Source organism: Neofelis nebulosa, chromosome 11, assembly GCF_028018385.1.
Source record: "Neofelis nebulosa isolate mNeoNeb1 chromosome 11, mNeoNeb1.pri, whole genome shotgun sequence".
In the NCBI taxonomy this organism is placed as follows: domain Eukaryota; kingdom Metazoa; phylum Chordata; class Mammalia; order Carnivora; family Felidae; genus Neofelis; species Neofelis nebulosa.
This window is the reverse complement of record NC_080792.1, coordinates 76094335-76110068: the sequence shown is the minus strand read 5'-3', so window position 1 is coordinate 76110068 and position 15734 is coordinate 76094335. Positions and strand designations below refer to the sequence as shown.

The window sequence follows — 15734 nt, the reverse complement described above, 5'->3', positions numbered from 1 at the left end:
AAGTGAATGACCTAAAGAAAGATATGGTCTAAATGACAGGGAGGGACATCTGGAGCCAGCCTGGAACCCTGGGTGCATGCAGCCTGTTACCAGCAGCACCAGGCAGGGAGTGGATGGCCCCACGGGCTCTGGAGGAACAGCATGGCACCCATTACCACCATGAGGGACGATCAGCACCCACAACATGCCACCTCTCATGATAAATTACAAAATGGCACAAAGCCCCCGGAACAAAGCCAGGTATGATAGGGTATGATTGTCTCTCAGCAAGGGAGACCCCACTCACTCCCTATTTCTAGTTTCCATTTATCTTTCTTATGCTAATTTCTCCCTTGGAGCCTTTCCATCTAGAATCCTTGTTTGGTGGAGGGAAGGCAAGTCAGAGCTCCGAGGAGCTGGAGGCATCACAAGTGATGACAGGCCCAGAAAGAGGAAATGTCACCCCGATGCAGAGGGTAGAAACAGGATGTGGAAGGGTGGGGAAAACCCCCGCCGGGAACCCTGGGAGGCAGGCGCTGCAGGTCCTGGTCCAGGCATGGGCACCAGCCCCAACAGGCCACTTGTCCTGTGTATCCGAGAAAGTCTTTTGAGGCCCCGCATGCTAATACTGGGGGCTTGAGGTTTCAGTCCTCCTGGAGCTCCAGCCTGGAGCTTTCTGCCCACGTGGGTCTAGAGAGAGCAGCTATAGCAGCTCCACGCCCCTGTGCTAGGGCTCAGCTTCCCTGGTGAGCAAGGTCACCAGCAGGCTACAAGAGAAACGGAGCAAAACACACTCCCCACCTGCTCTCTAGTGACAAGGTGCATAGTTGGCCTCGGGACTCGCATGGCCAGACCTCTGCTCATGAGACAGAACTACGGACACTCCTTACTGCACACAGGTGGTACAAGACAGCATCTGTCTGGGGGACTTGGCAGAGCCCCAGAATTGAGTCCTGGACCCTAGAGAGTCAGGGAACTCATGGAGCTGCTCCTCCTATCTGTTCACAACAGAGTCCCCCACACAAGGCTGACAGAGCCAACCCAGAAACATCTGGAAACAGAGCTGAGATTTACCACCAGAACTTGGTTTGGTGCACCCGGGTCATGGTGTATCAACGGCCAGCCCACATCCTACCCGTAGGAGGTGGAGGGGTGCACCTGTCGGAACAGTGTCACAAGTACCTCAGAGATTTCTGCAAACTGAGCGTTGGCCTGACAGCACTTCTCAGCCGTTTCCATGGCAACTCCGTAGTTATCTACAAAGGCCCGGTACACACCCAGCTGGCTGGCCTGTAGGAAGGAAGGAAGAGAGTGTGGGACAGGTGCAGGACAGGTGCTGCTGCTCCCCATCTTTCTGAGAAATGGGCTTCCGTGCACAGCTCTGGAGAAATCCCCAGTGCAGCAGGCAGCGCAGAGCTGCAGACACCTCAGCTCTTTCCCGCTATCGCATCCCACCTGCTTCCCCCCACCCCCCACGCACTGTGCATGCTTCCCTCTTCCCAAGTGACATGCTGAGAAGTGACTCACTGCCCTAGGCAGGTAACGGTTTCCTTCCACAGCTGCTTGTTCCTCCCACCTCACTCATTTTAATAGTGCCACCGGCAGTAGCTAAAATTTGAGGCTGTCAGTGAACGCGGACAAGAGTCTACATATATAGTGGGATGGAGTGGCACCTTTTTGTGCTGGCTGCAGGAGACTCTAGTGGACAAGGAGGTTGCCCCCCTGGCCTATGGTAGCCACAGTGCTCCGCTCATGTCTGATCCCTTCAAACACATTAGGAACACGCAATCTAGCTGCTCTTGGAGAAGACGGGCTCCCACTGTCCAGACATGAGCCCAGCCCAAACCTGGTAAGGGGGGTCCAGGTATTATATGCCACACCTGGCGTGCAGGAGACCTGTTGGCTGCCAGCTGCAAGGCGAGAGGCATTTTATTTGTCTTGTGTCAAACCAAAGGCATTAACAGAGGGTCTCTTCACTTAACCTTCTGGTCAGATACTCAACTGAGAGACAGCTTCCAAGGGCAAGTGTGCGTGTGTATGTGTATGTATGTGTGTGTGTGTGAGCACACACGTGTATGTATGCACATGTGGGCCCTAGGTCACCTTCAGAGGCAGCCAAGGGGAAACCAGCCCCCATCTTGTACCAGCAAAGCCAGGCCTGGGAGGGTAATGGAGGACCCTGGTGACCGGCTGGCCAGGCCTTCCCATGGCAGCCGACCAGCTGGAAGCCTAAAGCTTTAGCTGATCCTGGTGTTTGTTCTGTGCTGAGTCTAAATTTTATTTCTATATGCATTTGCATTTATATTGAATTTTATGTTTCTTCAGATGACAAGCCCAGATGCTGGGTAAGCCAGGCGCCCTTGGCACTGTCTGGTCTCTGGCTCTGCTCCCTGTGGGGGCTGCACGGAGGCCCTGCCGGGCCCCTGCTGCACTGATCACCCTGACAAGTCACTGCATTCTCAAATACCAATAGGTACGACAGTCAGACCCAGAGCATCTCCTTCTCTGTCTCCGTCACCAGTCACTGAGCGCCTCCCCCAACAAAGACTTGCTTTAGGCACTGTCACCACAGCCGCAAATCACTCGGACACAGCGAGGCCAGTAGCAGGAAAGATACACGATAAATTAATCAACAAACATGTAATATACCAAAGAGCTGAGAACAGAGCAGAGCTTGAAAGCTATGGGGCTGCTTTAGATAATTTGGTGAGGAGCCCAGAGGGGATGTTACTGTTGAAATGCATCACTTCAAAATTCCTATGTTGAAACCCTAACTCCCAGCACCTCAGAATGTGTACTTAGAGAGAGGGCATAAGAGGAGATAGGTTAAAATGAGGTTGTTAGTGTGGATCCTAATCTAGTAGGACTGCCGTTCTCGGAAGAGATAAAGGGCACAGACCCACAGAGGGACACCTGTGAAGACACAGGGAGAAGGTGGTCATCTGCAAGCTGAGGAGAGAGGCCTCAGGAGACCAACCTTGCTGGTGCCTGATCTCGGAACCCCAGCCTCCAGAACTATGAGAAAATCCATTTCTGTTGTTCAAGTTGTGCAGACTGTGGCAGCCCTAGCAAACTGATACAAGGTCCGGGAGAGGAGAATCCCTTCCATTACTTCTCCTTCTCCCTTTCCCTATGGAACTCCCATCTCCCATGTGGCATTTGAGAAGTGCCCAAACAGTCTAATCTTTTTAGCTAATCTAAAATGAAGCTATACCAATAATGGGATAAATAGAGATCACGTGCCTCCTGATATGAGGCACTGAGGAGGACACGGCATCACTGCTGTGGCTTGTTTTGTTTTGGCTGGAAGCACGAAACTTGAATCTATTCCTGAGGAAACATCAGACAAACACAACATGGCCTGTACCATTCAAAAATGTCAAGGCCGTGGAAGATAAGCAAAGGCCAAGGAACTGGTACAGTTTGAAGAAAACTAAAGAGATGTGAAAAGCAAGTCCATTTTGTAACCTTGGATTGGATCCTGAATCAGGGAATGAAAGTGGCTATCAAGAACATGATGGCCAACAGGAGAAATTTCCATATGGATTGCATATTACATAACAGCACCACACCAATATGAAAGTCCCCGAATTCGATCACTGTACTACGGGTTATGGAAGGAGTTTGTCTTTGTTTTTAGCAAGTACACAATGAAGTATTTAGGGGTAAAAGGGCAGATATATCTGCAAGTTATTTTCAAATTATTTAGCACGTGTGTGTGTGTGTGCACATGTGCACACATGTTTATAAAAATGATAGAGAAAAAGATAAAACAAATTTGGCAAAATGTCACAACTGGTGTTTCTGGCACATGGGAATTCTTGTACTATTTCTGCAACTTTTCTGGAAGTTTGAAAGGATCAGAAAAGCAAAAACATAGCTTGACAAAATTTCAGACAGAAACAAACCCCTGAGCAATTGCAGTTAACCTGTATGTTCCTGCAGGAAGGGATCCAGGCTTTCTGAACTACCAGACACAGCTCATAAATCCCTGGGCAGGGGAGGTGTCATAACTGGGGCATAGCAATGCGGGCTCCCCTGGTCCTAAAACTCTCCCAGCTAGGGAGCCTGATGGGGTGACCCCCCCACCCCCATCTGTGGGGCCAACCACACTTGTGCTGGTCAGAAAGGAACGGCAGAGCCCCAGCTCCTAGCTGGGTGGCGCACATGAACACTCTCCACTTGGTTCCGGGGCATGACTTCCCACTGTAGCTCCCTCTCAGTCCTGCTGCAACATCTGACCCACAAAGGTAGCTCAAGCACACCAGGGAAACCAGAAGAAATTTTCCAAATTCTGGCGTTCGTCGAACTATGAACATTTGAAAGATAATTTTCTGAGTGATGTTGGAATGTTATTCAGGGAAGAGTGCTGTTGCAGTTTCTTCTCAACAACACAATTCTCCCATTCTAAGGAGGGCTACAGGCTGAGCCAAATCTACTAGGTTAGAACCTGCTGACACTTCACACGGGGAGAAATGGGGTGAGGGTGGGTTTCAGAACTGGGGGTGCTGCACCAATACAGTCTCCTGCTTTTTGGCTATGGAGAGAGGGGTCTCATGTGACAGGAATCTGAACAAAAAGGCATTTTTTCATGTGTTTCTTGTATCTTCATTCCGGCCTGGAGTCCAAGGTAGCTGCAGCCCAGGACAGTGTAGAGAGGACCACCAATAGGAAGGCCACACCTTGGAGCAGATCACTCAAGCCCAGGTGCAAGCCAAGGCAAGGACTGGGTCTGGGCAGCCCAGAGGGCTGTGCTCTGAGTACTTGGAAGGGGCCTGTGACCTTGGGCCACCTCTACCCCTGGAGGATTGGTTTCCCTTGGGAGCAGGAAGGCTCCAGGAAAAAAGCATGTCCATGGGGCGCCTGGATAATCTGGTTTTGGGATTAGGAATCCTCAGAAGTAGAACCTCTATTACAGGGTCCTGCCTGGCACCTGCCTTCAGTGGCAGGCCCAGGACAGCTGCTAAACTCCTCTACTCAGACTCCCTTCTCTCATGGCCTCCTCTGAAAGGGACTGACTGGTTGCACACTTTAGAACTGCAAAAGAGGTGGGGACTCCTTTCCACACACGTTGGAACTTTGTATATTGGAAGACAGATGTCGATCCAACAGCTCTCGGGTTTTCTCCTTCCTCCCGAGTCCCTTAACTGTTTCTTCCTTTTGGACAAGTTTTACTTGACCCAGGTCTTGGTTAAATATGCACTTCAAGCCAATCCCTGTCCCAGATGTGGCCTGGCCAGTGCCAAGGGGCCTGCCACAGCATCTTTCATCTGATTGCTAGTTTTATTGGTTCCATTGATGTTTTAGAAGCCATATCCTTGGCTCTTCTTGGGTCCTGTGGTCAGCAAAGGGCTGCAGAGGCCCTTGACCTGCTTTCACGGTGGGCCCTTTCTGTCCTGATCGGGTGCTTCTGCCTCTGGGACCTGAACGGCCACAGCCTGAACCCACAGCCACCTCTGCCATAAGGATTCCTTGTCAGTATGGGCTCATCAAGCCCTTTCAGAAATTCTTATTTTGTCATCCAGCACCAACTATCCTTCAGTTTTGTGACCCCTGAAGGCAGCAGCAAAGGCCCTCCTTTTGGAGACAAACCAGGATTACAGTCCCAGCAAGTGACCCGCAGTTCCTCAGGCTTCTCACCCCTCAGTGGTGAGGACAGGACCTGCCTTATAGGGCCTGCCTCAGCTAAGGTGAGATGGGCCCCCTTGTACCCGCTACTCAGGAGCCAGACTGCCTCTCACTGAGAGGCTATGCCTCAGTCCACACTCCGCAGTTACAAACCACCCTGCCCTGCATTTCTCTAGTCTATCCATAAGAACCAGTCTTGATTTCTATAAGGCATGAAGGTGTCCCTGTCAAAGTCAGCATTAAATATGCCTGTTGTTTCTGAAAACAGCTGCTGGTAGGAGCTAAGGTGGCTTTTCCCCACCTCTCTCTACCAGGGCCCTCCTTCAGGCTCCAGGGGTACTTTTCCCGCTACCTTGATTTTTAGTGACCACATCTCCCCTCCCCACACCACTTAAAAAAAAAAAAAAATTCTCCAAGGGCGCCTGGCTGGCTCAGTTGGTACAGCATGTGACTCTTGATCTCAGGGTCGTGAGTTCAAGTCCCACGTTGAGTGTGGAGCCTTAAAATAAGGGTTCGGTGTCCCAGAGCCCTTGGCAACACATGCCTGCAGGTCAAGGGAGAGGCTTGATCCCTGTAGAGCTGCAAGCTCCTGGGAGGCTGCCGTGCACCTGTTCCGAGTCACTCACCAGTTTCTGGAAGAGGTCACCCACTCGCTGCTGGTGGCTCCACTGCTGTACTCGGGGGAAGAGCCCGTCATAGAACTCCTTGTGGATCTCATAGAGCTCAGGCACTTTGAAGAAGATGGTCTCAATCTGCTGGCTTGTCAGCACTGGCTGAGAGGTGGTGGCAGCAGCCTTCAAAGGCTTCATGGGCTGGAAGAGGGCACAGGTGAGGTGACACAGGTGACAGGTGGAGTGGCACACATGAGAGGGCCTGCCCTTTCTCAGGTGCATGGTGTGACCACAGAAAGTCATGGTTAAGTGACACGTGTGTTTTTCTTTTTAAATTCCATTAAAAATAAAAATGTAAAGCCAGCTTGGTTTGGCACCTGTCCTATGTTAGTGTCCACTGCCCCACGGGGAAGCCCAACTTCTACAGAGGGGAAATTTCTGGCCCGCCTACCGATGTCTCAGTGACTCCAGGCAAGGGGGGTTGCCTTCTGATGGCTGATCTGGGGCCTGTGAGCAGCGCGCCCCGGCCCAGCTCAGGCCCTCCCCGCTCCTCACCAGCAGCAGAGCCTCCAGGTGGCTCAGGTAAGTCTCTTCGCTAGCCAGGATTCCAGACAGCACCCACTTCCTCATCTCCAAGCCCTTTTCCAAGTCCAGCTCATTCTGCAGGAGAAACAGACAGAGGTCAGACCTGGGGGACGATGCCCTATGTGGCCACTCTCAGAGAGGAAGGCCTGTTTCTCAACCTGAGGACAAGCCTCTGGAGAAGGCTCCATGTAGAAATAAAGGGAGGCACTGGAGCCTCGGCCAGTCGGCCACTTGTTCATGGTCACTGAAAATTCTGGAGGGGTCATCCAGCAAAACCAAGAGCCACCCTTTGTCATGACATTGAGAAATGGGCAGCGTGGAGCTGGGCAGTTGGGGAAAGATGCCCCGGTCTGTGGGACTTTGTTATAGCTGCCCAGTAAACTAATAGAAAATATTGATGCCAAAGGTGATAAAAACTGCTGTATGACTAACTGGCCACTTCCCCCATGGGCCAGCTGGGTATCTGGGCAGCACAGGGGGCTATGCTCTGCACACTTGGAGGGGGCCTGTGACCTGACCACTAGCGAGGGAGTCAGGGTCAGAGGGTGGTTGTGCCCACTGCCTGCCCATGCTCCCTCTGCCTGGCTATGCCAACAGGTCCACTGTAGTCCACAGAAACTGAGACAACACCCCTGCCCATTCTGCCACTGGTTTTCCACCTATGGGTGAACATGAGACAACCACACTGTGGTAGCCCTCGGGTGTAGAACCAGAGTGCTGCCCCTTTGGTCCACTTTCCTGAACCACTCAGGGGAGATTGCTGGTCTGGGGCAGGTGCCTGGTCCTCGGCACTGCTGATATCTAGGGCTGAAGAATTCTCTTTTGGATGCTGGGGGGCCCTATAGGGTGTTGGGCAGCATTTCTGGTTTCTACCCACAGGTGCCAGGAGCAACACCCACTCCTACCCCCAGCTGGGACAGCCACAAATGTTTGCAAGATGTTGCCACATGTCCTCTGGGGCCAAATCGCCCCTAGGTGAGAACCACTGGGTTCGAGGAAGGACCTAAGGCCAGCTCAGGCCTCACGGTGTCTCTACAGAGACTAGAATCAGGGCCTCCCCAGTATGGCCCCACTGTGTGCCCCCAACCGTGCTTCCCTTTCCAATTTCCTGAAGTGGCAGGAGGGAGGCATTCAGTGACACAGATGGCTGGCCTAGCAGGAAGCACCCAGGGCCAGGAGTCGGGGGACAGGGCTACAGAGCCAGGCCTGCCTGGTGAGCCCCAGTCTCGGGCAACTGCCCTCTTGCCCTGGGCATCAGCTGCCTGGGTATAAACTGGGGAAGGAAGGCCCGATCCCCATGTCCCACCTGCTTCTGCTTTCTGGTCCCTGAGGCTTGTATCACATCCTAACTGCCCACTGTGGGACCATCCAAAAAGTCTTCCTGAACCACCACTTTGCTTTGGGAATCTCTAAGTGTGCATGGGCTAGATGCATGCATATGTGTGTACACGCATGCCCAAGTATGTGCATGTACTCATGCATGCATACAAGGCAGCCGCCAAGATCATGGCTAAGTATCGCTCCAGGGAAAGGTACCACTCCACACAGAACCCCCTCCTCCCCCACCCAGGGCACACTGGGCAGTGGCTTCACAGGCAGAAATCTCTAGGACATGTTGTGCCTGATCTTGAAACTTCCTGTGCCAGCAAAGTGCCTGGAACATATAGGTGCTCCATGAAGACAATGAACAAACAAACCAACGAATGAATGGATCTAGAACTCCTGGTTGGGCCCTAGCTTTGGCTGTACCTTTGTGAAGCTCTGAGTGCTCTTCTGGGACCCTGGTCTGTTTGACAAGCAGATGCCAAGATCCAGAACTGTGAGCTTAGCCTGCTCCAGGGCCCAGAGTGCCACCACAGTCAGCAAGTCTGTGACACACAGTGCACAGTTGTACAGGGGTAGGGGATGCTGACCCCTCTTATCATCTCAGCCCACTGAGGTCACCATGCATGGTGGCAGCCCGTTGGGAGAAGTAGCTCTGATGACCCTGAACACGCTTCCCATCGTGTCCAGGTGCCATTTGTGCCCCAAGCAAGGGAAGAGGTAAGGTGAAGGGCACAGCCGGCTTCTTGGGCAGCAGCAGTCACCTACCCAGCCCTGCTGTGTGCTGAGGAACAATCTTGCTACTGTGAGCACCCGTGGGGGGGCTGGGGTGGTGGTGGTGGAGCCCCACCCAGCACAAGATGCTGGTGCTCACATGGGTGGCAGTGCGTCTCATTCCCACCCACACAATTTGGAAAGCTGGGAGGAAAAAAAGCGCAGGCAGGAAGGCGCCGGCTCCAGCTCTCCCTGTTCTGAAGGGTGTGGCCAGCTCAGGGGAATGTCTGGCCCGGGGAATGTGCTAGGCTGGGGAGAAGACATGGGTGCAGATATCTCTTTTTGGACCAGGAATCGTCTCCTGAGCCCCAGAATGGTGCTGGGGGCTGGTGGCAGACAGGGACGGCTCAGAAGTCAGCCAACTCTGCCTTGTTGGAGAGGGTGGGAAAGAAATGCAGAAGATAGAGAACAAAGGGCAGGGCCAGGACCAGGGTTATTTATAATCCTGCTTTGCGCACATGCCAGTTCTGGAAAGGGCACGTGAATCCAGTTGGGATCATGACGGTGGGGAGATCGTGGTGGAGAGAAAGCCGGAGGAGAAGGGCAACTGGAAAAAGAAGGCAGCAAGCCAGAAGGAAGTCCTCCCACTTCTACTCGGGCCAGGGCAGGGGCAGAGGGCAGGGAACGGAGCAAGCCACACAAACCTGAGGCAGACAGAGCAGATAAAAACAAACTGGGCATGACAAGGTGGGAAAGCTGACAGAGGGACCCAGGTGAACAGAACTGCCACCAGGCCCACAAGGGCAGGAGCTGGAACAGAGTGGCAGGGCAGAATTTGGGGAGCACCCTTTACCCCCAGCCGTACTCTAAGGGAGCCAGGGTGATCAGAGTGCAAAACCCTGGCTGTGAAGGGGTGGGCTGCTCCCAGCTGGGAGTTGACAGCCAGGTCTCTCAACAAAGGACCCTGTCTTCCTCTCTGGGCAGGGGCCATGCCTTCACTGGCAAGAGGGCTGGCCACTGTCCTAGAGTCCAGCCAGCAGAGGGCCAGGGGCTGGCCTCTGCATAAGGATCTGAGCTAACACGCAGGGCAGGCAGTACAGTTCTTATGCCTGCCCACTGATAAACCAACCTGGGAGGGCTCTCAGGAGGAAGCATACAGCCTGGGCTGGCACCAAATACCTGCTCTCTTCAACTCTGCAGAGAGGACAGGTGTGAGCAAACATTATCACTATTTAAGTCAGGACCCAGAGCTCCGCACTTGTAGCCAAGCTGAGCCATAGGGACGCAACATTTATCCTGCTCTGTCTGCTGCAGAGCCTCACTGGGGGACCGGAACAATCAAAGCATCTCTAACCAGTGAATCATAAAAGTGAATGAACTTGTGGTTGCTCAGATAACAGCTTGACTCAGAGTTACAATTTCTGTTCCATGAGCACAACTATTGACCAGATACACTGAATCAAGTGATGGCCAGTATCAAAGTTATAAAGCAGGGTTGTTTGTCTTCAAACATTCCTGAGCCCCTTGTTGAGTTTCCTGGTAAAAACTGCCAATTTCACTTGCATTCAATCAGTAGGAGTGACTGATTGAATATGTGCATATACTTTGACTTCCACCTAAAAAAAACAAACAAAAACCCCACCCCAAACAAAAAATCCCCAAAGGGTCCATGGCCCCCAATGGGCTGAGGCAGCCCAAGGGCATGGCATTTCTGCCAAGCAGCAGAATCCAAGTGTGTGTTTGCTTTCTCGGCCTCTATGTGCCCACGAAAGGCCCCTGGCTGGCAGACCTATCCAGCTCTGCCACTCACTGAAGGGCCCCTGAATGTGAGAAATGTGGGCTGAGGTGGTATCGGCCCCTTCTCGCTGAGGTCCAATGTTTCTGGGCCTGCCTCTTGCTGGTAAGCTGGGGACAGGGCCTGGCAGGTCACTGCGGGGAGCAATGTCACACAGCGTGTCACAGAACCCAGTGAGGAGATGCTCGACCACTGTCAGCTCCCGTCGCTGTGCCTTGACGTCTCCCCTTATAAACAAATAGGTGGGATGATGTTGGGACTCTTGAGGATGCTAAGAAGGACTGACCATGCTGATCTGGCAGAACACAGGCCCTCTGCCACTGACCCCAGGATGGCAGCTGGGGGTGATGCCAGACCCTCACCCCTTTCCCTGACACTGTTGAAGGAAGGTTACTTGCTAGCCCACAGCTCTGACTACAGCCTCTACAAGTGTCCATGATACTGCTTTGCTTCCCTCAGTTCAATGATGTCAGCTTTACCCTCCCAGCAGAGAGAGGCAGTGGTCATCAAAATGGCCTGCTCTTCTTCCAAGGGGCTTGCTAAGATGTATCCTCACCTGGCCATGAAGAGATGGAGGTATGCCTGATGGCTCTTGCCTGGGGGCAGCCTGCCCTCTCCTGCGGCTTCTGTCCCCATCTGGGATTGCACGGTCATCGTTCAAGGGGGAAATGCAGACAGCTTGGTCAACATCAGCAGGCACCTCAGAACGTCCAGGGGTGGAGAATGTCATAAGCCCTCAGGGTTGGAAGGTAATCTTGGTCACCAGGACCCACCCAAGGTGGCCTGGGTCCTTCCCACGGCATCCCAGGCAAGAGGATTCCTGGCCTCTGCTGACTCCCTACCTTCCCCTGGGGACAGGCATTCATGGAACAGACCTGCAACTTCGGAGTTCACTGAGCCACCTGGTTGCCATGGAGCGCATAGAAAGTTCTCCTGATTGCCCCCCAGCCCAAAGAGCTCAAGCTCAGTAGATGGAGATGAGCATCCTCTGGGAGGGTAGGAAAAGATAAGCAGGGATTTCCCCCAGCGTAACTGGTCAGGATTGGGCACCTTGGGCCTCAAGACCAGCATGCTGCTTGTGGGCATTAGAAAGTAACAGCTGTCTTCTTCAAACCAAAAATAAAAAAAATAAAGAAGAAAGTCTCACTGTCCAGGCACTGCACTGCCAGGGAAACCAGAAAGTCAATGCCAGGTCTATCTTTAGGGCAGTGGAGGGTGTCCGCCCCAGGGCTCCAAACACCTAACCAGAGGGCTTCGGGAACAAAGCTACACAGTCCTTTTCCAATCAAATTCCCATCTTACCACCTCACATTCATTAGGAGAACCACTATAAACAAACAAACAAACAAAAAACCCAGAAAACAAGTACTGGCAAGGATGTGGAGAAACCAAAATGCTTGTTGGCTGTTGGTGGGAATATGAAATGGTGCAACCATTGTGGAAAATGGTATGAAGGCTCCTTAAAAAATTAAAAACAGAACTACCATAGGATCCAGCAATTCCATTTCTGGGTCATTCCCCCAAAAGAACTGAAAGCAGGATCTCGAACAGATATTTGTACTCCCATGTTCATAGTGGCATTTTTCTTAATAGTCAAGATATGGAAGCAACCCAAGTGTCTACCAACCAATGAATGAATTACCAGAAGGTAGTATATATGTACAACGGAATATTATTCAGCCTTAAAAAAGGAAGGGAATTATTCTGCAATATGCTACTACACGGGTGAATCGAAGACATTACGCTTGGTGAAATAAGCCCGTCACAAAAAGATGAATACTGTGTGAGTCCACTTACATGAGGTGAAGTAGTTAATAGAGACAGGAAGCAGAATGGTGGTTTAAAGGGGCTGGGGGCAGGGGAGAGTAGGGAGCTGTTTAATAAGTGCAGATCTTCAGATTTACAAGATGAAGAGTTAGGGGGATGGACAGTCCTGATGGCTGTACAACAAGGTGAATGCATTTCATACTACTGAATTGCATACTTCAAAATGGTTAAGATGGAAGATTTTACATTATGTGTATGTGAATGCAATAAAAAAGAAAAGAGGGGCAACTGGGTGGCTCAGTTGGTTAAGCGTCTGACTTCAACTCAGGTTACAATCTCATGGTTTGTGAGTTTGAGCCCCACATTAGGCTCTGTACTGATGGCTCGGGGCATGGAGCCTGCTTCAGATTCTGTGTCCCCCTCTCTCTTTCTACTCCACCCCTGCTCACGCTCTCTCTCTCTCAAAAATACACATTAAAAAATAAAGAAAGGAAAGGAAAGGAAAGGAAAGGAAAGGAAAGGAAAGGAAAGGAAAGGAAAGGAAAGGAAAGGAAGGGAAAATTTCCCATCTTCTCCAGACACTCCCTGACACCTCCTCTGGGCCAGGTGGCGTACTTGGGATTGGAGACCCCATGTCTGGCAAGCACAGATGTATAAGACAAGACATGGCTATGGGCTCCCACGGGGGCCAAAGGAGGGAGTGGACACCCAGATGTGGATAGGCTCCATAGCAGTTAAGCCCTCAGACTATGGCTAAAAGCTGAGGGCAGAACTCCAAGTCAGTGTAGATGAGGGTCTGAAGGCAGAAGTCTGGTGGGGATGGGCAGCCAAGCTGCATGGGGTCTGGGCACAAGGAGGGCAGATCAGCCTCCTAGGGCAGCCCTATCCCAAGTTGAGGACTCAGCCTGCTTATTCAGGACTGGAAAGATCCCCGTCTGTACCAAATCATGCTTGTGAAGCAAGAAGCAAGGGAGGGCACTGAGAAAGGCAAGGTAGTTAAAGAAAAGAGTGTCATCTGAGGATTTGAGAAGGCTTCAAATCTGGTAGCTGCATGGCCTTGAGCAAGTTACTTCATCTCTCTGAACCTCAGTTTCCTAATCTGTAAAACAGTGAAACCAGATGTCGGATCAAAACTGCACAAGGTAGGTGTGTGTTACACACTGGCTTCCCTTCCCATCCTCGTGTTTCAGAATGGGAAGCCTACCCAGCGCCAGTCTTTAGAAATCACAAAAGCATAAATAAGAAGCAGTCCTGCAGCTGAAGCATCAGCCCAGCAGAAAAGCAACTGCAGTGAAAAGATATGCTTCTGGCACTTCCCACCAACAACGGAGAAAAGCAGATTCCTCTCTTGCATTTAAGCCTGGGGAGGACATCATCAGAAACAAGCTAAGCAAAAGAGGGAAGGTATCTGTCATGAGGGGCAACAGGAAGACAGTGAGGTGCAACCTGCCCCAGGGACAGGATCTCAACTCAAGAAGGAAAGAACCTGAGAAGTCAAAGGGACACCCTCTGTCCCAAAGGTAAGGGGTGCATGCCTGGGCTCTAATGTACCTCTGAAGTGCCCCTCCAGGGCAATGGGACAGATCAAAGCAGTGAGGCCACCAACTCATGTGGGACTACCCTAGGAGCCTACAACAACCCCGGGGCTATGTGCTTACAAGAGAGAGGCCCAGGACCATCTCTGGGAGTGAAGGAGGGCATCTGCTGAATGTGCCAATACACACTAGCTACATGACCTTGGAGCTTCGGTTCCAAAGTGGAGGTGACATCAGGACCGTTAATGACAATGATACCTCAAGAGGAAGACCCTGGTCAAATGGATGGAGTCATCAGCAGCACTCCTTCTGGCGAAAAGGAGCAAGTGCATTGCATGCAGCGCAAGGACAAGAGCCCAGACACTGTCCCCCTCCCCTGCCCCTCAGCACCACTGCTGGGACCGCCACCACGTCCTGCTGGTAGGACAGTGGTGGCATTCTTAGCCTCTGCATATGCTGCCTGTCTCCTCCACACTTGGCTGACAGAGTTCCATGAAGTCCCTGCTGAAAGCACCTAGCATGCTGTTTCCAGATCAGCAGGTACCCCGGATGGGGGAAAGAAGAAGGCGTTTTTAGTGACTTCAACCACTGGTTGCTCCTGACATCACCTACTTGCTACTTGCCCCTGAGAGAGTGGATGTGCTGCAGGGCACCTTTAGGAAGTAGACAGCAGGCCAGAGCCAGATCTAAGCCTTATTTCACACCTGGCCCTCCCACCCTGGGACTCACCGCTTTGGTAGACTCCAGGGCTCCCGAGGCCAGTGCATCCCGGCTGCCCCTGCCCTTGCTGCCAAGGTGGGGTGAGGAAGAGGGTGAGTCATCGATGTAGGGCAGCCCATCTTGGTGCCGGCGCTGCTCCTCAGCCCGGTCTGCAGCACAGCTATAGCCAGGTGGCGTTCCAAACGACGTATCTGTGTGTAGAGAAGCAGCCGTGTTAGATATAGGGAGAGGGGCCAGAGAGAGGTCTGCCTGGGAGGGTCCACACCCCACCTGCCCCAGCAGGCATTGGGCTGATGTTGTCTATCACCCAGAGGTGTTGAACAAAGACTTCAGGTAGGCTGACCGCACCTTCACAACCAACTGAGCAAAGACCACAGGGTGAGGCAGGGCCAGAACAGTGGTATGCCCCCCAGACAATGAGACTGGGCTTTCAGGACACTGTCTGGGGCACATCTGCCCTTGTCCTGGGAGTGGGCCTGAGCCATTACAGAAAGATGGACCTCAAATGCTAGCATCTTGCTCTCGGGGATGGTCCTTGTGCACCTGTCCATGGGGATCTGATGGGGGCGAGAAGCTCAGATCATGCCACTCCAGGTGCAAGCCCTGGCCACTGTGAGCAGTGCCCCAGGCCCACCAGTCCCAACCCAGGGAACGGGTGCTGCAGCCCTTTCCCCTCACCCCACTCTGCCTCTTGGCTGACTCTCAGCCCACCTCCCAGCTGGTGTGGCAAAGTCCTAGACCATCTTTACCCCAACCTGAGTGTCCCTGTGAGGACAGAAGTGGCCTACCCTATGGCCGGCTCCATGCTGTTCGGAACACCTCCATCCTAAAAGCACCTGAAGACAGTCACCCCTTCCTCCTGGCTAAATTACAAAGCCCATACCCCTTGGCCAGCCTTTGTATAGCTCTGTTTTCAGAACTGTTCTAATCCAATGGATCCTCACCAGGACATTAACCCACAAGGGCCCAGTCCACTCCAAGTCTCATGTGGGGGTCACTTCTTGACTCCTTCCACAGGGCATCTTCACAGCCCATGGGATTTCTGAGGTCATCTTGATTGGGTTACATCACCTTCCC

At 52.4% G+C, this 15734-nt stretch overlaps 1 protein-coding gene across 3 annotated transcripts in view; it reads right to left on the bottom strand.

Moving 5' to 3' along the window:
• Nucleotides 1-15734, bottom strand: part of BCR (BCR activator of RhoGEF and GTPase) — a 128593-nt gene that overhangs the window by 47944 nt on the left and 64915 nt on the right. For all 3 annotated transcript variants that reach the window (XM_058690950.1, XM_058690952.1, XM_058690951.1), the window contains exons 2-5: nt 14667-14848; nt 6774-6878; nt 6234-6419; nt 1162-1269 (exon numbers count right to left, since the gene is read on the bottom strand). In XM_058690950.1, the coding sequence (XP_058546933.1) occupies nt 1162-1269; nt 6234-6419; nt 6774-6878; nt 14667-14848 (581 nt within the window). The remainder of the gene's footprint in view (nt 1-1161; nt 1270-6233; nt 6420-6773; nt 6879-14666; nt 14849-15734) is intronic.